This window comes from Ictalurus punctatus, chromosome 9 (genome assembly GCF_001660625.3).
Source record: "Ictalurus punctatus breed USDA103 chromosome 9, Coco_2.0, whole genome shotgun sequence".
Lineage (NCBI taxonomy): Eukaryota > Metazoa > Chordata > Actinopteri > Siluriformes > Ictaluridae > Ictalurus > Ictalurus punctatus.
The window spans coordinates 29,322,283-29,345,043 of NC_030424.2; the positions used below are offsets into that span (position 1 = coordinate 29,322,283).

The 22,761-nt window shown below is 39.6% G+C and overlaps 1 protein-coding gene across 8 annotated transcripts in view; it reads right to left on the reverse strand.

Moving 5' to 3' along the window:
* Positions 1–9,966: 9,966 nt before the first annotated feature.
* Positions 9,967–22,761, reverse strand: part of LOC108270267 (putative C-type lectin domain family 20 member A) — a 39,582-nt gene continuing 26,787 nt past the window's right edge. For 6 of the 8 annotated variants that reach the window (XM_053682762.1, XM_053682765.1, XM_053682763.1 and 3 more), the window contains 5 exons: positions 18,054–18,108; positions 12,079–12,453; positions 10,828–11,160; positions 10,641–10,729; positions 9,967–10,556 (listed from right to left, as the gene is read on the reverse strand). In XM_053682762.1, coding sequence (XP_053538737.1) covers positions 10,461–10,556; positions 10,641–10,729; positions 10,828–11,160; positions 12,079–12,453; positions 18,054–18,108 — 948 coding nt within the window. In that variant the 3' untranslated portion in view covers positions 9,967–10,460. Of the gene's footprint in view, positions 10,557–10,640; positions 10,730–10,827; positions 11,161–12,078; positions 12,454–18,053; positions 18,109–22,300; positions 22,707–22,761 lie in introns of all 8 variants that reach the window. The other 2 variants (XM_017476783.3, XM_017476784.2) reach the window with 2 other exon arrangements.

Consider the following 22,761-nt stretch of genomic DNA (forward strand, 5'->3'; position numbering starts at 1 on the left):
TACTACTACTACTAATAATAATAAATATAGCTGCAAGAAGCAGTTTCAGGACCAAGCACAACAGAGACAAAGTAAGGAGCTAAGCAAGCATAAGAACATGGTCATGATTATACATATCAAGTTACAGTGCAATGAGGAAACATTGAGGGAGCATCCATGTACCTTCAGGGAGTGAACTTATCTTTAGCTCGCACTTTTTCTCTTACGTCTTTTCTGACGGGCCCTTGAGTTTTTTCTAGTGTAAACTTTTGCCTGCATCTGCTCTTCCCTGTCAAGCGGATGTCATTAACAGCGTCATAGTAATAAAAAGCCAATATCTGTTTTCTTTATTATTTACTACACTTGGGAAGCCTCCTCTTATCTCCTAACAGCGTGAAGACCCCCCCTCTCCCTCATCTCTCTCTCTTTCACTGAACCATGGGTAAGTACAATCTTTTCCTTATCTATCCTCCCTGCAGTGCTCTGTCCAGCCCTATGTATATTTTATGTGTATTTAAGTATTTTGATATCCCTGATTTCTAGATGTACGATCCAAACCCATAAACCCTGGTTCTTCTAAACTGAACCCTGGATCTTCCTTTGAAAGGAAAACAGCGACAGTTCCCTCCCAGACCCACTTCACCGGGCCCCTTCTCAAACGGCATAAAGTGGATTCTGGCACTCAAACATGTTTAACCACGCTGCCTTTCAGGAAAAAGAGAATGGAAGCATCTACACAGACATGCATCGCACTCCAAAGAGAGGAATTAACGCATTCACTCAAACATCTATTTCGGTACCAGTCATGAAGAAAAGATATTCGCATGCGGCTGTCCAGATGTGCCACAGAATGTCATATGGCAAACTAGCCAGATCCCTACTGCTTCTAAAGGCACCCAGGCTACCCAAATCCCCTGGGCTGTGAACAGGAAAACCATGCATCCCCCAAGATCTTATGTAAAACCCATGATTGTTAAAAAATAATTCTGTGTTTTTTAATTAAAGTACATAAAGTTTTCCAAACTCTTCCCCTGTGTGTGTGCATGTGTGTGTTGGCGTGTCTATTTTACATACGCACAAATTTTCTTATCTATCCCTGCAGGCTCACCTTGCTTGGGCCGCTTCGACACGTTTTTTCAGCCCTAGAAAAGGAGGGTTTTCCTTTTTAATTTCTCTATTTTCCATTTTAATCTAATATAATTTCCCAACGAATGATCTTATCAGGATCTCCATGTTCCTCACTGGGATGGTGTCTTATCTCCTTCAGAGCTACCCCTCCATATGTTCGAAGAGAAAGAACGCTTTGTCAACTTTGGACAAATAACAAGCCCGCATGCATGCCTGAGCCTCTTCCACCCACTCGTCAATGCCTGTGCCGGATTTGCCACTAAATTTTGGACATCGTCTGTCCCTGGGCACAAACACAAACCGTTCCGGCACCACAGGACCAGCATCAACTGGTTGGGGAAGGTCAGGCACTGCCATGGTGGCAACAAGAGCAGCTGTGCTAGGACCAGTAATTCACCTGGTATCTGTTCATGACACTGCTCAGGTCATTGTCTGCTCTCAACATACCACAAATTCTCAACTAACTCTCACTAACTCCTTCATCTACTCCTCCTTACCTATAACCACTACACTCACCCCACAATGGAACAGGACAATGGATAGATTCCCCCAAAAGGTCAAAATGCACACTGCTGTTTTACTTCTGAAAAAAGGGAAACAAATCACAACCAATGTTAAATAAAACAGAAGTATACCCATGTCTCACTTAAATAAATCCTTGCCTTACCAGGTAAATTGGTAATTTTTTACCAGGTAAAACCGGTAATCAAAATTTAATAAATCTGACTACGCCACTCTGGGGGAGAACCAGGGAAATACTCCCAAATAAAGGCACACAGATAAATTTTACCAAGTGAAGGCAAAGAACATGAGAGTGACTCACTGGCTCCTGGAGAAAAATAAAACACCAATTAACCCAAAATTGCACAAAAACACTAAACAATAAGCAAAGAAAGAAAACCAAAAATATTAAAGACACTGTGGTGTGGTGGCTATAAAACTCAGGCCCACTGATACCACCACATGCAATAGAGGCAGTAAAACAGAGTAAAGTACAGCTGATATGCAACACAGCGGAGGCAAAGCACATAAACAGACAGCCCAAATGTGCCTCTAAGCAGCACAGCCAAAGCAATGCCCCTAAGTGAACCAGCCCATCAAAATGCCCATAAGCAAAGCAGTCAAGCAAAGCAGCCAAGAAAAATGGTCAAGCAAAACAGGGAAGAAAAACAGTCAAGCAAAACAGGGAAGAAAAACAGTCAGGCAAAACCGGGGGAAAAAAACAGTCAAGCAAAACAGTCAAGCAAAACAGTAGCAGCAGCGTCACATGTAGCATCTTCGGCTAAGGATTTGTCATAGAGAAGATTTAGATGCTCAACTCCCTATGCTTACCTTAGCACAGAGACCGGAGTGTCAAACTAAATCTACCAAATCCCAATGTGAAAAAGGGTAAGGCGTACTTACCGCTGGGTTAAACAAACACCAGACACAAAGTTGTATGATTACTCACAGGTACCGCGGCTCAATATACCAACCACCAGCTAATGTTGCCATAATTGAATGTGATCTCTGCCGCGAACTCGCCATAACACATGTGCCACCTGCTCCGATCTAAAATTATATATAAACATATTGGCCTTGAGATGTTCACCTCATTAGACTGTGAGCTAAGTCTCAATGTACCCGAATGGAAACAGGAACTGAAACAGAAATACTAGTGAACGAGGAACCCCGAATCAACAACACACATTTGCACCTGTAACTGTGTGAACGGAGGAATTGGATTAATTAATTATTAATTTAGAACACCTCTACTGTGTGACATCAGTATAGTAGAAAGTCAAGCAGTGCTAGTTGTGTTAAAGGGAACCTGAGTATGAGCAGCGTTTTAACTTTAGGTCTATTGTATCAAACTCAACTGTCATATCAAATTTATCAACTGTTCAATGATTGAGGCTTGAGTGTAAACTGTTCTTAAAAACTAGTCTTTAGTGTATCCAAGGAAGAACATCCACAGCCATCTGTAGGGTGTCCATGTGGTACCTTCCACAGTAATCATATGGTGATCAGCAGTGAGTGCTTTTTCTTCAGTGCAATAAAGACCATTTATAGACCATCAAGGGCAGGACCGTAATCAGACGGATCAGTCTTCATCTTGAATCAAGAGGGCCTAAAAAACCATTCAACTGCTCAACAGACCCTCCACTGTAAGCCCCTCAGCATTGGAGCAACTCTCCTAGCAACCTCTCATGGAAGAACTCAACCAACCACCCATGATCACCAAGCTCACCAAAATAAAAACAAACAAACAAACAAGCAAAAAAACAAACAGCTGAACGTGGACAGAGCACCTGGAAAGGACAGCATCCCAGCAGGAATATATCTAGCCACTAGGCAATAATTCAGTGCATCTGAGATAATTCAGTGCATCTGGGAACATGAAAACATGTCTGTTGACTTACCCTGATTGTAAGGCTGTACAAGAACAAAGGCAGCAAAGAGGACTGTGAGAATTACAAGGGTATCTCACCCTGCTCTCCATTGCAGGCAAGATTAAGCATTATTTTAAACAGACTCATCCACATAGCATAAACCAACATGCGAGAGGCCCAGTGTTGATTTCAGACAGGTCACAGTACTGTGGACATGATCTTTACAGTGAAGCAAGTTTCTCGTCATCCCAGCCTGTCCCTCAATCAACCACAACCTCACTGTACAGCTCGACTCACTCACACTCATGCCAACCAGGACGGCCAGGAACCTTGGGGTGATTCTTGATAATGGCTTGACCTTTGCAGACCATATCTCAGCAACTGCAAGGTCCTGTAGGTTCATCCTTTACAACATCAAGAAAATCCGACCCTACATCACCAAACAGGCTACACAGATTCTAGTCCAGGCTCTTGTTATCTCTAAACTGGACTACTGCAACTCACTGCTTTCAGGCCTCCCAGCCAGCTCCATCAAACCCCTTCAGATGATTCAGAATGCTGCGGCGCGCCTCGTCTTCAACCAGTCCAAGAGAACCCATGTCACACCCCTCTTCATCTCCGTCCACTGGCTTCCTGTAGCTGCCCGCATCAAGTTCAAGGCCTTGATGCTCACCTACAAGACCTTGTCAGGAACAGCACCCTCCTACCTCAACTCTCTCCTGAAGGCCTACGTTCCCTCTCGCAATCTGCGATCGATTAGCGACAGACGTTTAGCAGTTCCAACTCAGTGTGGTGCTAGGTCCCTTTCCAAAACCTTACCCTAACAGAATCTCTCACCATCTTCAAAAACAACTAAAGACCCACCTCTTCAATGAACACCTAACAAACTCATTAAAAAAAAAAAAAAATTGCACTTACACCTCTACTCTGCACTTTGCTTCTTCTGGAATTCAATTAATGGATCTCGTATGGTAGCACTTATTGTATTGTTCTCTGCTTGATATCGCTTTGCTTGTATCTTTCTTATTTGTAAGTCGCTTAGGATAAAAGCGTCTGCTACGTGCATAAATGTAAATGTAACTGTAGTGTAATGCAAGTCCAAGAAAAGTGTCTGGAACAGAATTTATACTTCTATTCTGTTTTCATTGACTTGATCAAGGCCTGTGGTACAGTCAACAGAGACTGTGAGATACGGCAGCCCCCACAAGTTCATCCACATCATCAGGTCTTTCCATGATGGCATGACAGGCCAGGTGCTCTCCAGTGGTGACCAGTCAGTCAGACCAGCAAAAACAAACACCCCATAACATCATTCAGGAGGTCTGCACATAGATCAATCAATCATAATTATGTTGAGAGATGTACACCAAAGATAATATTACATATGGTCTACACTTATGTCACCATCTTAACAGCTGTCGTTAAAGGTCATCACCAACCGTCATTTTCTTGACAGGTGAAAGTTAAAAATGGTTATTGGTTTATATAATAAAAGTTTGTTGTTATCTGTTGCGTCCCACCCGCACCCCCACACATACGTTAATGAAATAATAAATAATGAATTTCCATACACATCCAAAAAAAAATATGACTGACACACACACATATGCACACACACACACTAACATACATAAGGCTGATGAAAAAATAACTAAATGAATAATAATGAATTTCCATACACATCCAACCAAAAATATCACACACACGCACACACACACACACACACACACACACATACACACACACACATACACACACACACATTCCTTCACATAGAATGTATTCAGACATAGTATGGTCATGTGCTTTCCACACACACACACACACACAGACACCCACACACAAAATAATGAATTTCCTTACACATCCAACCAAAAATAGCACACACACACACACACACACACACACACACACACACAGACACACACACTCTAAAAACAAATGTTTAGGCTCAACAAAAACTTCTAATGAATTTAGAACTACATCGAGAAATGACCTTTTCCTCTACAATCAAATGTTTTTTCAATTAACACTTAATTAATAAGTTGTATAATAAATACAAGTTTTATGTTGATTACTCATAAAAATTAAGTTGCTCCAACTAATTTTTTCACAACATTTAAAAGGAATTTAAATGTTTTGTACTTAATTACCATAACTATGAACACAGGTTTTTAAGTTGACAATCATTTAAAAAATTCTGTTGCTCCAATTGCATTTTCTCCAGTAGAATGCGGCCTTTTAAACCAGGAAAAATGACTAACTTTAAGTTGTATAACAACAACTAAAATCCAGTATAATCTACAATACAAATATCATACCTAACATCTCTGCAGGTATTATACACATGAAAGCACTGAATGAAATGAGCAATATAGACAAAAAAAGAAACACTCTGCGTCTACTACTTTTATCCCTCTCATAGACCTATCCACAGTCCAAAGGCTGCTAATTCTGCTCAAAGAGCAAACTGACTACAATGGATCTAGAAGGTTATATGTGTGAATGACAAAAGATTTATTTATTTATTTATTTATTTTTTACATGTGTCAATACATGAAATTAGACACATGTAGTTACACGAATAAGCAGAAATTTAATCATGCTTTTCCTTCCTATGGCACAAATGAAAAGCCCTCTCTAGATGAACAGATTTGTCATATTAAACTTTATCATCCTTTTCCACTGCTACAGTAAACTAAAGAGTACATTTTCAAATTAAACTGCTAAATATGACTAGCATTAGCTGCGTGTAGTAGTGCAAAATGGTCCATCAACTGTATTAGCAGGTGTAGCCTATACACAAGTCCACTATTGGTCATATCACAATTGAGAATATGCCCAAATTAATTGCTTTAGTAGAATTTATTTGTAAGTGAAATTATACTCACATTGAATCGTAAATTGTATAATATTTGTTCAGTCTACATGTCCTCTAACACAGTCTTAACTGTGTGAATTTTTCCAGACATGTTAAATGTGTACGGACTTGACATTAGTGACTTGAAGTTATCACGCCAATTTCATTAAGTCGCTACTTTCTTCTGGAACTCAATTAAAAGATCTTGTATGGTAGCACTACTTGTACTGTACTCTGCTTGACAGATCGCTTTGTTTGTATTCTCTCATTTGTTAGTCGCTTTGGTTAAAGCGTCTGCTAAATAAATAAATGTAAATGTAAATGTACTACAACTTATATTTTGTTTTAAATCAATTATTGCAGACATTTCAGTTTCAATTACACAGAATATTAAGTTGATGTAATTATCAACATTATTATGTCAACACAACTCATCAAAATAATGTTTACAACTTTAAATATTTACTTAAAACAATCAATTTGAATTTTTATCTTGCAACCACACATTTAATTAATTTGTGGTAGTGAACTACTTTTTAGACAAAAGCGTTGTGATTATTTCTGACGATGAGTTTCCTGAGACAACTGTTCTGTGTTCTTTCACACACACACACACACACACATACATGCATATTCCCTGTCTAACACTCCTGAGCCAGGTCAAAGGTCATCACCAACTGTCATTATCTTAACAGATGTTCGACCACTTAACAGTTTCGTCCATAATGGTAAAAAAGAAAAATGGTTGTACTCCAATGTGAAATAAATCGGTGGATACACACTGAGTACATTTCTGTTCCACAGTCTATAAGGATCCCCACCCTTCACATTATGTGAAGTTTAAACATTTTTATTTTGTGACGGCAGCAAGACAAAACTGCTGTACATTTGGTATCTGGTGATTTTAGAATTAGGCCCCAACTGTCAAATATGTTTAAAAATGTAAAAATGAATAATTTCCACCACAAACTTCTTCAGACAATCATTGTCAGTGTCACGATGTCCCCTTTAGACAGAGCTGCAGCCTGTCGCACGCTTTGAGTGCTCAGAGCCCCAGCCAGAGGTCAACGTGGCGACCTCAGCCCCAGAGCTCCAGCTTGAGACCCATGAGGAGGTTTCACATGCTGAGCTTCAGCCAGAGGTCAACGTGGCGACCACAGCCCCAGAGTTTCAGCCTGAGACCCATGAGGGGGTCTTAGCTCCAGAACTCCAGCATAAGGTCAGGTTCATGCTAGAGGTCAAAGAAGTCATGTTCCTCCCAACTCATGGACCTCCCAAGTCATGTTCATGTCCCAGGTCGAAAAGATGGCCTCCCAAGACACGTTATAGTCTGAGGTCAAGGAGACGGCCAACCCTAGCTCTGCTCGTGCTGTTGTATATAAAATATACATGAAATAAACACGAGGGAGACCTAGTATGAGTAATATGTAATCTTATTGAGAATTCACTGGGCTGGTGGACTGTATGAACGGATGTTCACCTAAGACACAACACACAGATAAGCAAGGCGCAGGGGGATAACATTACATATATTTGATTAAGTGTGGCAGGCCTCAGAGCGTAGGTGGAGTATGTCTGTACGTAGCCAGAAGGTCAACTAAGAGACACACACACACACACATAGGCCTGGTGTGTATGCAGAAAACAGAAATTAATCTGTTTCATATTCTGTTTCATATTCTGTTTCATGAAAAACTATTATAGGGTAATGTACATGCAAGCACTATAAAAAAAAGAAATGTAGAACAAACATAAACTTTACTCATAATGTAGAGATGGTGCGTTTGAAAGTGTCCTTTCTCAATGAAAATCCAGTCAGGAAGCGACACAGACAAGGTCAGGTTATTTTTAAAGAGTGAAACAAGACAAAATATATTTTGGAGCCGGAACTGCACCTGCGTGAAAAGGGTCGCTCAACAGTGCCAACTGATGTACATAATGGTGTTCCGGGACAGCTAACTCTAAACATATTGATGTCTGGTTCATCCTGACACTAAGAAAACTATATAAATAGAAGAGCTTCAGCTCAGGTTTTTTGGATCATCCTTGAGACGTCTCAACTGTGTGATCTGTGTGATCAACAATAAATTTGGACCCTTGCCTCTCCTCAATCACGGGCCCGGTGTCTTACTTTCATCCTTCAACTGGTTAATGTATGTGAGTATCTGTTTCTATGTTAAATATTAATTGTCTTTGGGTAATAGGCAAGTTTTGATACAACAGTGCCAAGTGACTGTCTGAGGTCAAAGAGACGGCCTCCCAAGACACGTTACTGTCCCAGGTCAAAGAGATGGCCAACTCAGGCCCTGCTCATCCCAAGTTCCTGTCCCAGGCCGGTGCCGAAGTCAGTAACAACCAGGTTCTGCTCATGCCAAACTCGGAGCGTGACAGTCAGACCAATTTTCACGAGTGATAGGTGTTCGATAACTTTTTTTGCTTCAATATAAATAAATAAATAAAAACTGTTTTGTGTGTTTATTCAGGTTGCCTTTCTTTAATGTTGTATTTTGTTTGATTAGTATGAGATATACACATAAGCAGAAGAAATCGGGATGGGGCAAATACATTTTGTATTATTCTTCGATTCATCTCATAATGGTCAGCATGGGGGTGATTCTGGGACACTAGAAGTGGGCATGGCCGAATAATGTGCCCCTTTCACAGCGAGCTTGAACATATCACGTGACACACTGATGCTTTGCACAAGCGGGACAGTTAAGGAGTGTGATCTATTCAGACTAATGTCAGATATAGACCACATATAGTTTCACATAGCTTAACAAAAAAATGGGATTTGGTCTGTAAATCTGATTTGGGCTACTGTTGTCTGGAGTGTGAATGTAGCCTAAGAGTACTATCAAGAAAAGTTTGTGAAACCCATTTGCTTTCAAAGAATATAATTGAAGCCTTTATTTATCACTTATACATTACAGCACAGTCAAATTCATTCTTTGCATATGCCAGCCTGTTAGGAAGTTGGGGTCAGAGCACAGGGTCAGCCATGACCCCCAGCCTTCTTAAACACTAAGCCATCACTGGCATTAATTAAAGAATATGAAAAATAAAGGAAGCCAGCCAACACAAACACATGAATTAGAACCGATAAAACTAGTCATTCAATTATAACCAAAGAAATGCAGAAGAAGAAGGTTGTGCATATGAGGGAAAGGGTGTTTAAAGACCAGTATGGAGGAAAGCTGGCTTTTAAATTGTTCCTATTTTGCCACAAAGCTTTTTCAACACGTCCAGCACTTTGGCCACTTTGTGATACCTGTTTGTTTGTATGATCACCTGGGTACAGTGTAGATCTTTTTTTTTCTCTCTACCATTTTCATGTGAAGCCAATTTCTTTTCACCTCACTTAATTCTCACCTATTTCACCTTTTCTGTAATTTACCCCAAGATGTTGATCTTTTCAGGTGCTGGTACACTACTAAATATGTTTTATTGGCATAGACGTGAATTAATATAACTGCCTTTCTGCCTCTTCTGTCATGTTTTCATTTTGTTTCCAGCCCTCTGTGTGCTTGATCTTTTGGGAATGTGCTTTGCATTTTATAGATATGTGTGTATGAAGAAAATCAGCCTTTCCAAAACTTTTATAAATCTAGTGGAATTTTTTGTTCATTCTTTTTTTTTTCTTTTTTTCTTTTTTACACACGACTTTACTAAAATATTGATAAATGAGGCCTATTATAAGAACTTTAAAGCTCAGTGAATTAAACGAACACAGTAATGTGCTCCTACAGGAGGAAGCAGGAGAGACTCAGCAGGGGGGATATTCTGCACATTTCTACACATATTCTGCACATTAATCCTGCACATTAATCACTGATTCTTACATCACATAGTCCATGAATTCTACCTGATCATGAATAAAATGGTTAATTAATGCTTATGATAAGGAAAACAAAAAGAATGTCTATATATAAAAGTTATGCATTTTTAAAGTGAGTAAATAATTATTTCCCCTTCACCATCCCTCTAATAGTGAACTACGTCTTATTACATTTACTGAATAAACATACTACTCAACAAAATTGACTAATGCACTACAGAATTACTGTATTTGAGACACAGCTATAGACTTAGAGAACTCCTTTTTCTATTGCAGTATTAGTTTATTTCTCCTTGTGAAACACCTCTCCATCTGATTGTACTCTCCATTTCACCTTGATGTCCTCTACCATCCCATTATCCTTCAGTTTTTGCTTGATCTGAAAAACAATATAATACTTTTTATTACATAATGCAGGATAGAGGCATTAATCTCTGAAAGAAATCTGAGAGATGAGACCCACCTTCTCCAAGATGGCCACATTTTCTGCAGGATCATTCATATCCTGACTGGACTGGATCTTCATCTTTATGATTTGTTGCTTTGTGCTTACTGGATGTTGAAATGTAAACATGTACAAACACACACAATTACACTTATATTCTAAAATCAGTTTAAATTTTACTGAATATATGTAATAGTTAACATACCTGAGTAACAGAAGAAAGGCAAAATGGTTGAGCACTGTGCATCACCAGCCTTGCCCATATATATAACACCACAATTTTCATTCCGCATGCTATTATCAGGTTGTCCAGACAACCAGCTGATAGTAGAGAAGTTGGTATGATCTACCCACTTCCAGGGGTCTTTTATTAATCCAAACCATGTAATTCCGGGGACTAGCGCCTTTATAAATGAGTTTTCTGTTTCATCTCTCGCACTGGCCAGGTCTGTGTGATACTGTCTGCAGTAAGCCTGAGCTTCAGGCCATTGTACACTATTATTTATGTAAATGTAGCGGTCACTGCCGTTTTTTGTTTCTGTGAGAATAAAACAGAAGAAACTTGAATAATCAAGAAAAGTTAGTCCTTACAAAAAAAGGAAATGTGAACAGGTTATATTTAAAAAATGTTAAAAGGAAGTTTCACAGAAACAAAGAAGGAATATAGCTGTAAGCAGCAATTACAAGGCCAAGCACAACAGAGGCAAAGGAGATAAGCAAACATTATTTTAGAATGGTCATGATTTTATGACAAACCGCTAAGAAGTTATAAGCAAAAATATTTTTTTTCATATCTTGTGAAAACTAGGAGGCACTGTTCTGAAACTGTCCAGGTACTCTCATGTCATTAGGCCTATGATTTGTACTAAGTTTGGTCTGAATACACTAAAGCGTTATGGAGATATAGCCTCATGTCCATTTTGGCTTGCTCGCCGTCGAATTCGTTTGTGCGTTTTTCATGAACGTTTTAACCAATCGACATACATTCCATCATTTTTTGTTTGCATGGAAAAAAGATGATCTGATTTGGTTGGGGTGAAAATCAGACAAACAGTCTAGGAGGAGTTTGATAAAGTTGATTTTTTAAAAAGCTGTGTGCCAAATTTCATAACTTATGTATGTATGGTTCCATGGCTGCCATAGACTGAAGAGAAGAAGAAGAAGAAGAAGAAGAAGAAAGAAATAATAAATAAATAGGGTGCTTGACTCCTAAAAAAGAGCAAAACACTGCACACATTTTTCCTTTGATAGACTGAACCTGTAAACAATTTCCTAAATGCAATAAATGCCAAAGTTAATCATATCAGTTGTGTTTTTTGATAGGTTAGATTTGCTGTTTAATATATTGACACTTCAAACACATTTAAGTTCAGTTAGCATGCTGAAAACACACAGGTCAGAATTTTCTACATTCTCTACTGACACAGTGGGAAAGTGAAAAATATGTAGATTTTACCATCAAAGCACAGAAAGGGGTGCACTTGAGTACATTGCAGATCCGTCCAACCGAAGGGATATGCAGCGGCACAGTTTTGGTTTCCACCACCGTTATTTGGCTCTCCAACATACCAATTTCCAAATATATTTGTCACTGGTTCATATCCAAGGGACCAGTGCCAGCTGGAAATGTTACTGTACATTCCAATCCAAGCTCTGGAACTGAATTTCTGACTCTGTACTTCATTCTGTAGTTGGATCACGTCATCATTACTTTTGATGATAGCCAAGTCGGTGTATGTGGCTTGGCAGTAAGTCTGAGCATCAGTCCACTTTCTTCCCTGCTGGACCAGAAAGTACTTACGGGTCACAGACTGGACAAGGGGGACAACTCCTGTGGAGAAGAGTTTTAAAAGATTTTATGCAATGTTACAGCTATGGTTCCACTAACGTCCTTGTTTAATTTTACTGTTCAGTGTAAAATATGGTATTATAGTTTTCTTGGGTGAAAACAAAACAAAACTAAACAAAAGAAACACTGATTTTTCTTTTGCTATTTATAAAAAACATCTTGGAAAAACTCAATAATTTTGACACTATCTACCTCTTGTAATCCTACATATCACAGTTTTTGGCTCAATTCTCAAATTAGATTTTTTTCTCAAAACAATAAGTTCAGATCTCTGAACAGTTAGTTCCCTTTCAAAGGAAGGCGTTGCATTTAGCATAACAGGAATGCCTTGCACGCGTGACTGGTATCTGAAACTTGTGTAAAATCATGCCTCTACTTATAGGTCTGCCATGATCATGAGGTGATGTGGCAATTAAGCGCATCGCATTATATATATATATATATATATATATATATATATATATATATATATATATATATATATATATATATATATATATATATATATATATATCTATGGCACCTTCCGAGGCAGCCAGCCGTCTCAGGTTCGGGGGATCTCTTATAGATACGGAAGAGGGAGCTTTGGAGGGAGCTGAAGGTTCGAGTTGCCAAACGTCAGCCTCGAAACCTTAATGACTTGGAGAAGATCTGCAAAGAGGAGTGGGACAAAATCCCTCCTGAGATGTGTGCAAACCTGGTGGCCAACTACAAGAAACGTCTGACCTCTGTGATTGCAAACAATAGTTTTGCCACCAAGTACCAAGTCATGTTTTGCAGAGGAGTCAAGCACTTATTTCCCTCATTAAATTGCAAATCAATTTATAACATTTTTTACATGCGTTTTTCTGGATCTTCTTGTTGTTATTCTGTCTCTCACTGTTCAAATAAACCTACCATTAAAATTATAGACTCATCATTTCTTTGTCAGTGGGCAAACGTACAAAATCAGCAGGGGATCAAATACTTTTTTCCCCCTCACTGTAAGTTCCCTTTTGGACAATGGGGCCATAGAACATGTACCCCATTCCTGAAGGGAGGGAGGTTTACAGCCATTATTTACTGTTCCGCAAAAAAGTGGGAGTATGTGGTCAATTTTAGATCTGCATCATCTGAACCATACTCTTCGGACATACAGGTTCAGAGGCTGACGCTCAAACTTATCATGCCACAGACAACAGTTCGAGAACTGGTTTGTGGTGATAGATCTAAAAGGTGCATAATTCCACATAGGAATATCGCTAGCTTTATCCCCTTGCACCTTTACAAAGTGCATGGATGCTGCTCTGGCTCCCTTGCAACTCCGGGGATTCCGGGTACTGAACTACCTGGACGACTGGTTAATTCTAGCACGATCCAGGGAACAGGCGATTCAACATCGAGATGTTGTTCTCGCCCACATGAAGAGCTTGGGGTTCAGGTTTAATCTCAGAAAAGTATGCTTTCCCTGGTGCAGTGGACAACTTTTCTAGGGGTTATAAGATTCTACTACGATGAGGGCATTTCTATCCCCAACATGCATAGTGTCAATCCTATCAACAATGAGCAAGATAAAGCTGGATCTTGGGAGACTTCTGGCGTGGAGTCTACATATGTGGCCGAGGTCACATCTGTATGATGCTCGCCCATCACTCTGCTCCCACAAGCTTTAGCCAGAGTTTGCCAAGACAGTCTGCTAGTAGCACCTTTTTGGCCAGCTCAAACATGGTTCTGAGAGATAATATCCCTACGAGATGGCACTCCTTGGGAGATTCCCGTCTGCAGGGATCCACTGTAGACCCAGTAAACTGCACAATAGCTACAGTCCTGGAGCTCCTACAAGAACATTTATCAGCGGGGTGGGCTCCTTTTACAATCAGGGTTACTTGGCCGCTGTTTTGACCAGTCATGCCCCTGTTGATGGAGCCTCTGTGGGGCAACAGCCTCTAACTTCAAGGTTCAGGCGTGGTGTCAGATGGCTGAGGCCCATCTGCAGGCTGCACATACCTTCCTGGGACCTTCTGTGGTCCTGGAAGATCTGTTGGGTGCCCCATTCAAGCCCCTAGAGTGGATCTACTGTCTCAAGCCGCAGGGCTGAACTTCGGAACACCCTCGGCCAGAACTACGGAAATTGTGGGTCTGGCCCCTAAGGGGCACAAGCTGATAGATTCTGGTCTCACAACTGTGATTGTAGAAAGCATGTTAAATGCTAGAGCACCATCCACAAAGAAATTGTATGCACTCAAGTGGTGGCTTTTAGTCTTGTGGTGTGAGGAACATCAGCTAGACCCAGTGAACTGCGGAATAGCTACAGTCCTGGAGTTCTTACAAGAACGTTTCTCAGCAGGGTGGCTCCTTCTACAATCAGCTTTACGGGGCTGCCGTTTCGGCCAGCCATGCCCCGGTTGATGGAGCCTCTGTGGGGCAACATCCTCTAACTTCGAGATTCATGCATGGTGTCAGACGGCTGAGGCCCATCTGCAGGTCATGCATACCTTCGTGAGACCTTGCTGTGGACTTGGAAGGTCTGTCAGGGGCCCCATTTGAGCCCTTAGAGTCAGCCTCTGAGAAGCTTCTGACTCTAAAGGTAGCTCTTCTACTGGCCCTGACATCTCACAAGCGAGTGGGAGATCTACAAGCTCTCTCGGTTGCCCCCTCTTGCCTTGACTTTGCCCCTGGACTAGCCAAGGCCTTCCTGTATCCTAGGCCGGATTATATTCCTAAAGTGCCTACATCGGCTGCCCACCCTGTGGTGTTGCAGGCTTTCTGCCCTCGTCTGTTCCTCACACTGGAACAAGAGAGGATGCACCTGCTGTGTCCAGTAAGGGCTCTCTGTACTTATGTTCACCGCTCCGGCCAGTGGCGTAAGTCAGAGCAGCTGCTGGTCTGCTTTGGTGGCGACAGGAAAAGTGATGCTGTGTCAAAGCAGCGCATCTCTACTTGGATAGTGGAAGCAATCTCTAGGGCTTACGACATGCGGTCTCGCCACGCCTCTGGGCATAACAGCTCATTCCACTAGGGCGGTCGTCTCCTCGAAGGCTTTGTCCAGGCTTTGTCCAGGCTTTGTGTATCCTGTCAGGATGTGTGTGTGGTGGCAGGGTGGTCTATGCCACACCGATTCATTCGTTATTACAGCCTGGATATTGATTCCACCCCGGGCTCAGTGTCTTGCAGTGACCCTAGGGCTTGGGTATTTTTGAACAGGCCGTACCCTCGGTATGACGGAGTGGATTTTCCCGTTCCCATCCTGTTATGCTAAATGCAACATCGAACTTTTCCAACTTTGAAAGGGAACGTTGGAGTTACGCATGTAACCCTGTTCCCTGAGAAGGGAACAAGACGTTGCATAGCACTGTCATACCAGGGCAGGCCTGTGAATTGTGTCTTCGCTTCAGATAATAGAGGCTGGCGGCGTCGTTCACAGGTGCCATATATATATATATATATATATATATATATATATATATATATATATATATATATATATCATGCGACGGGCTTAATTGCCATGTCACTTGATCATGGCAGGCCTATAACTAGAGGCATGATTTTACACAAGCTTCAGAAACCGGTCACATGCGCAAGGCATTGCCATACTGTTATGATAAATGCTATGTCTCGTTCCCTTCGCAGGGAACAGGGTAACATGCGTAACCCCGACGTTCTACCATACAAGATCTTTTAATTGAATTCTAGAAAAAAGCAGTAACTTAACAAAATTGACTTGATTACTTCAAGTCACTAATGTCAAGTCCATACACATTTAACATGTCTAGACAAATTCAGACAGTTAAGACTGTGTTAGAGGACCTGTAGACTGTACAAATACTATACAATGGATGTTTCAGTGTGAGTATCATTCTCCTGTCGGCCGCTGTCGGTTTTTGGTGCAATGGCACCCTCTACCGACAACTCGGAGTCAGCGAAGGTGTATTGGCTTCCCATTGGGGAAGGAGGAGTCATGACGCGAGCTCTAAGGTCAGGCGGAGAGCCGGACCCGGAAGACAGAGGAAGAGATAGAGCAGCGCTCGTCTCTGGCTCCTCTTCCAAATCCATACAAGAACCCCAGGACCTGAGATCCTGGACCCCAGGACCTGAGATCCTTGCAGATCCGCAAGGCTCTGAAACCCAGTAGAGGCATGAAACACAGTAGAGGCATAATTTTACACAAGCTTCAGATACTGGTCACGCGTGCAAGGCGCTCCCATACTGTTATGCTAAATGCAACGTCAAAGTTCCCTTTGAAAGGGAACTACTTGTATTGTTCTCTGCTTGATAGTTCACTTTGCTTGTATTCTCTCATTTGTAAGTCGCTTTGGTTAAAGCGTCTGTTAAATGAATAAATGTAAATGTACTACAACTTAAATTTAGTTTTAAATCAGTTAAAGCAGCAATTTCAGTAAATCAATAAGTTATCAATTTTATCTTGCAACTACAAATTTAATTAAGTTGTGTTAATAGGTCCCTGAATTACTTTTTAGACAAAAGCGTTGTGATTATTTCTGACTACGAGTTTCCTGAGACAACAGGAAACACACACACACACATACATACATTCATATCCTCTGTCTAACACTCATGAGCCAGGACAGAGGTCATCACCAACCGTCATTATCTTCACAAGTGTAGGTCAAAGATTAATATTGGTGGTCCTTCACATAGATCCGTACGTTAAACATTTAAAGATGATGTAAAAGAAACAGGTGTTTTGTCCATAATGGTAAAAAAGAAAAATGGTTGTACTCCAATGTGAAATAAATCAGTGGAGACACACTGAGTACCTTTCTGTTCCACAGTCTATAAGGATTCCCACCATTAATGTAGAGTGACAAATGTTGCGAGTGGAGCTGCCTAATGTAGCCGTAATAATGCGCTGTCAGACCTCTCGAGGGCAGCCATTGCATGGTCTTTCCCTAGACACTTTACATAGAAAATGTGCACTACTCCTTGTGAGGAAACGGGATCAAGGCGTAACACACTTCCTGAATTATCTCACTCATATTTTTCTCTCTCGCTCATTCCTTTTTTTTGTCTCTTTTTTTAAAGGGATAGAAAAGTCCAGAGATTTTGAGAAAATATAGAGAGGAAATGAAGCATCTTTTTGTTTCTTTACACAAACAACCGACATGCAGTCTCACTGAAGATAATAAGGCTGATGGCGCAGTTCAAAGGTGCCATATATATATCATGCAACGTGTTTAATTGCCACATCACCTTATCTTGGCAGGCCTATAAATAGGCATGATTTTACACAAGCTTCAGATGCTGGTCACGCACAAGGGTGCTCCCCATAATGTTATGCTAAACGCAACGTGGAGTTCCCTTTGAAAGGGAACAATTAACAGTGACAGTCGCACTTACACTTTAGAGAATGTTACTGAGCCAAAGCGATTGAGAAAATTTTTTACATTTTTGTTGTTTAAGGTGTCCTAAACTAGAAATAGTGGGACTACTAGTTCAGGAGGATGAAGTATGCACCCTTTCTGTAAATCAGGTGAAGCCATCATTTTAAATCACCACTTGCACAGCACAGAGCAGCTCACGTACATTTTTTCCCATATGGAAAGTTGCTACACGCACACGCACACACAAACTTCACTCACCTGTGAAAAACAGGAGTATGAACAGATGCTGCTTCATCATTGATGTTGGTAAACTCTAAGAAATAAGAAATAAAATAGAAGAAATAAATAAAATCCCTCAGCAGTCCAATTAAAACTGTGACTACAGTGATATTCACAACCGCAATATACTGTAACAACATATTAATAGTCTAAGAACTACACTAGATACGTAAATTTTGTCATAACAAACTTTGACGTTGGCTTGACAAAGCCAGTCTGAAAGTTTAAAATCTTATAGATTGATACAGATAGATAGGGTGCTCATACTTATAGAGCTGGATAGACAGATAAGGTGCCAATACTTGTAGAGCTAGATAGATAGCTAGAGTGCCAATACTTGTAGTGTTGATTGGATAGATAGGGTGCCAATGCTTTTAGAGTTGTATAGATAGATAAGGTGCCAATACTTGTAGAGTTGATTAAATAGATAGAGAGATAGATGAAGTGAAGAGGCTCTCAACATTCTGTCAGTATGTAATTCAATGGGAGTTTTTGAGATTTTGGGTTGTCTGCTATGGGAAAACTATGAGTCAAAAACAAAAAACAAACAATAGAGCCCGATCAGACTGAACCACTTGAGGGAATGTGCTGAGTATGGTGAAAGTAGCTTGAAACCTCAAGGAGTTATAACAGTCAGAATTTTTTTAAGGAAGTCAATGGGAATTTTGGCCAATTTGAGCTATTGTAATGGGAATTCCGTAATTCTGCAAATCAGATAGAAAAGTCTCACCAACTTGCGTCAGAACAGGTTGGAGGATTTTACAGAATTTGGTGAATGTAGCTTGAGAGCTCTGGGAGGAGTAGCGTTTAGAAATTTTGGGTCTCAGAATAATAATAATAATAATAATAATAATAATAATAATAATAATAATAATAATAATGAGAATGGTGCTTGCAAAATTCAACACTTACATGCAGTTGCACATTCCAGTCAGCAGGGGGTGCATGTGTGTAGGTGTTGAAGCATAACTAACTTGACATATATTGGTATCTGTAATGATTTTTATATTTAACTCAAGATTTTAATATAATAGGCTTTATGGCAGTCCAAACACCCAAACCACAATTGTCCTCATTGAGCCAAATGTTTTGATATGTCACAGGTATTTGTTGTGGTAGTTTTATGATGCCACTTATTTTGGGGGTTAACATGCACGTGACATCATGTGACATTACTAGAATACCCATAATGCAATTCTTCTCAAATCTCCAAGCATTTTCATATGTCACAAATTTGTTGCATTAGTTTAGATAGAAACGGTAGTTTCCATAATTTTTTATTGTTAGTAATAGTTTATCTGTGTGAGTGAGAGATGCATAGTTTTGGTATGTTATTGTTTGGGTGCCGTAAGCAGTGACAGCAAACCACCAAGTCTGGCATTAGAGCCCTTACAGCAGGGTGAATGGGTGACGACTCAGCAGCATAGTTGGAAAGCCAATGCTACTGTCAAACCTCACCCCCAGGAGCATTAATTCTCTCCCATTTACAGGCTTACTTTCCTCAGTGAAGCCTGTTGAAGTGCTTTGGCTATAGGAGACTATTTTGCAGCACATGAATTTAGTTAGGTCTTAAGGGGCACGGGAAGCTTTAGTAAGGGTTCATTCCATTCCATCCAATTGAAAAGTTGGTTGCTCGACCATTTTAAATTCTCCTTTTTTTAGTGATTACCTCTATGTATTGTCATTGCAGAACCACAATTTTTAAATTTTATTTTATTTTACTTGGTTTAACTATGACGGCCACCTTTGTGTTATGGGACACAATACATTTTGGTTATACAGCTGGTTCCGGAAACCTCACTATCTCAGCTCAGGATGCTCTGGGTAACATGGAACAAAAACTGAGCATATTACAAAGTACATGAACATATATAAACGTTTTGTACATTGTTGTTCCTTAGACTTAGAACTTAAGTCCAAATGTAATGCTCAAGATTGCTCACAGTTCCACTTTTAGGATCATGTTATATTGGGAAGGGTTTGAGTTTCAGTTTGAATTTTTTTAGATGGTACCTAGGTAAGTTTATTGTGCCTGCAGAACATTTCAGGTTTGAGACTTTTTTTGTGGGGGTGAGAGAGTGCAATTTTTTAAAAAAATCCTTTCAATTTCAGGTTGAACATCTCTGGTGGTGGACTAGATATGAACTGGAAATTCTCACAGAAATAGGTCCACTATAGAAGCATTCTGCTGTAAAAGTTTTGAGTTTCCTCTGGGAACAGATCTAGGGCTAGTAGAAACTGGGTGGAAAAGCCCACTTTATTTATGCATTTTCAGAAATGAACAGATGTAATTTAAGCATAACAAATAGAAATGAACAGTATTTTACAGTAATTATGTTTATGATTGACATACAATAGCTTATGCTTGTTAATGAGGTCTATATTGATATGATCTGTAACAGGGTTCTTCAAATCTGTAGGACTTATTTCTGTGAAAATTTCAGTTTCATATCTGGTTCCCCACTAGAGATCTTTATCCTGAAAGGGAAAGGAATTTTAAAACATTGCACTCTCACCCCCACAAAAAAAACAAGTCTCAAACCTGAAATTGTATGCATGCACACTATGCTTACCAAGGTACTCCCTAAAAAAATATAAAAATTAAGATTCAAACCCTTCCTATCATAAATTGACTCTAAAAGTGGAATTGTGAGCCATCTTTGACAATTACATTTGGACTTAAGTTCTGTCAAAAGAACAAGAATGTGCAAGGTACATTATATGAACCTTGTAATGTGCTCTAGAGATCAGTTTTACCAAGGAGCTAGGACCAACCTGAGCCATGATATTGAGGTGTCCGTAAACAGCTGTATAACCAAAATTTGTTGTGTTCCATGACATGAAGATGGCCGTCATAGTTAAACCAAGTAAAATAAAATAACTATATAAAACCTGGTGGATTTGCAATGCCACTAAATAGTGGTAATCCCTCAAAAAAAAACTAAAAAAAAAAACTAAAAAAAAACTTTAACATTTAAATTTAAATCCCTGTATGGGACCACTTCAGATGGACTGATCCTTAGATATATTCCAGGAGAACAGAATTTGCATCCATTCTATACTCATCAAATCATAATACGACCATTGATTTAATACTGACTCAGATCATTACTTCATTTCATTTCAGATGTGTCATAATATATGCATCATGCCATACTACCACATCAAGTGTACAATCAACAGCTACTGTACACAGTTTTATTGAAAATCTCTCATAGTTGTTGACCTTGATTTGTTCACTTTCTGAACCCACAGAACTGAATCAGGCGACTGAATGCTTCAGTATTCCGTTACTTTCTAGGTGATGCAAGCGCACTTACAAGAGTAATAATTAGAGAGAAAAAAAGAATACTATGATATTACGATCATACGCACCTTAAAACAGACCACTCAAAAAAGTTAGAACGTAATTGGCATCAAACTAAATTAGTAGTACTCAAAACTGCATGGAAAGAGAGTAAACGGTCTGGAGTGGCAATGATTTTATGAATTCTTTTCTATGACAATACTGAGAATATTTTGAGTATTAAAATTGGACAATTTGATAACTATCTATGTATAAAACGATCAGTAGAAAGATTAGAATCCTTTACTTCTGCCCAACAGATTTAACTAATTTCAGTAATTTCAAATCAACTTTTGCACTAGATGCCTTACCTACACATTTCCCCCTCAAACAGATAGTACCAGAAGCAATCACTTCTTTTTTTTTAAAAATATAATCAACTCATCCATTATGTACCTTAATCCTTTAAACTACCAGTTATTAAACCACTGATTGAAAAACCTGACTTTGTTTATAGTCCATTATGAAACCTCCCCTTTATTTCCAGGATCTTATAAAAAGTTGTAGTTCAGCATTTAGAGTCATACTTGTACAGGAATAACATTTGTGAAATCTTTCAGTCAGGATTTAGGGTCATCAGTACTGGGACAGAGCTAGTATAAGTGGTAAATGACATAAAAAAGTTCCATGACATATTACATGACATTAAACTATCTAACATCTTTTACTTAGTGGTTCTGGTACTAAATTTTTTGCTATAGTTGGTGTTTCTGAAGTCGCAATCACCCTTGCAGGGTAAAAATGTCAGTATGTCCAGGCTCTAAAGAATACTGATATGCCCAACATAAGACATTATCCCACACATCAACCTATACAAAATATTTACATTTACAAGTGGTGGGAAATCACTGAAGTATTGTTGAAGAGTTCTGAAACATACCTGAAATGTTACGGAGGTAAACATTCGTGTTGCAGCTTTTTACGTCTCACTGTTCTTCAAAGACTTTCTGCAACATCTGACAATTGATCAGCTGCTTCTTATTTTCATGTTTGATGACGTCTTTGTTTGCTCACTTTCCACAAAACTTTACATAATCAAATCAGAGTGGATGGACTGACAGGTGACATGTGTTGAGGGATAGCCGATGCACTTGGAGGGCAATTCTAACCCTGTATAGAACCTATACAGAGAAGGCACCCAATGATGGAGTGTTAGGCCTCTAAATAATGCCCAGGAAGAGGGAACTTTCCTCATTGAGTGGAATATCACTAATGGCTTGCGTCTTGGTAGTGGAATATAGGAGCCAGTTGTGCAATTAAATAGCATCTTTTTGCCTCTTGTATTCCTATAAGTAAGATTATCCAAAGAAATGTCACTTATTTAAATTTGTACAAATTTAA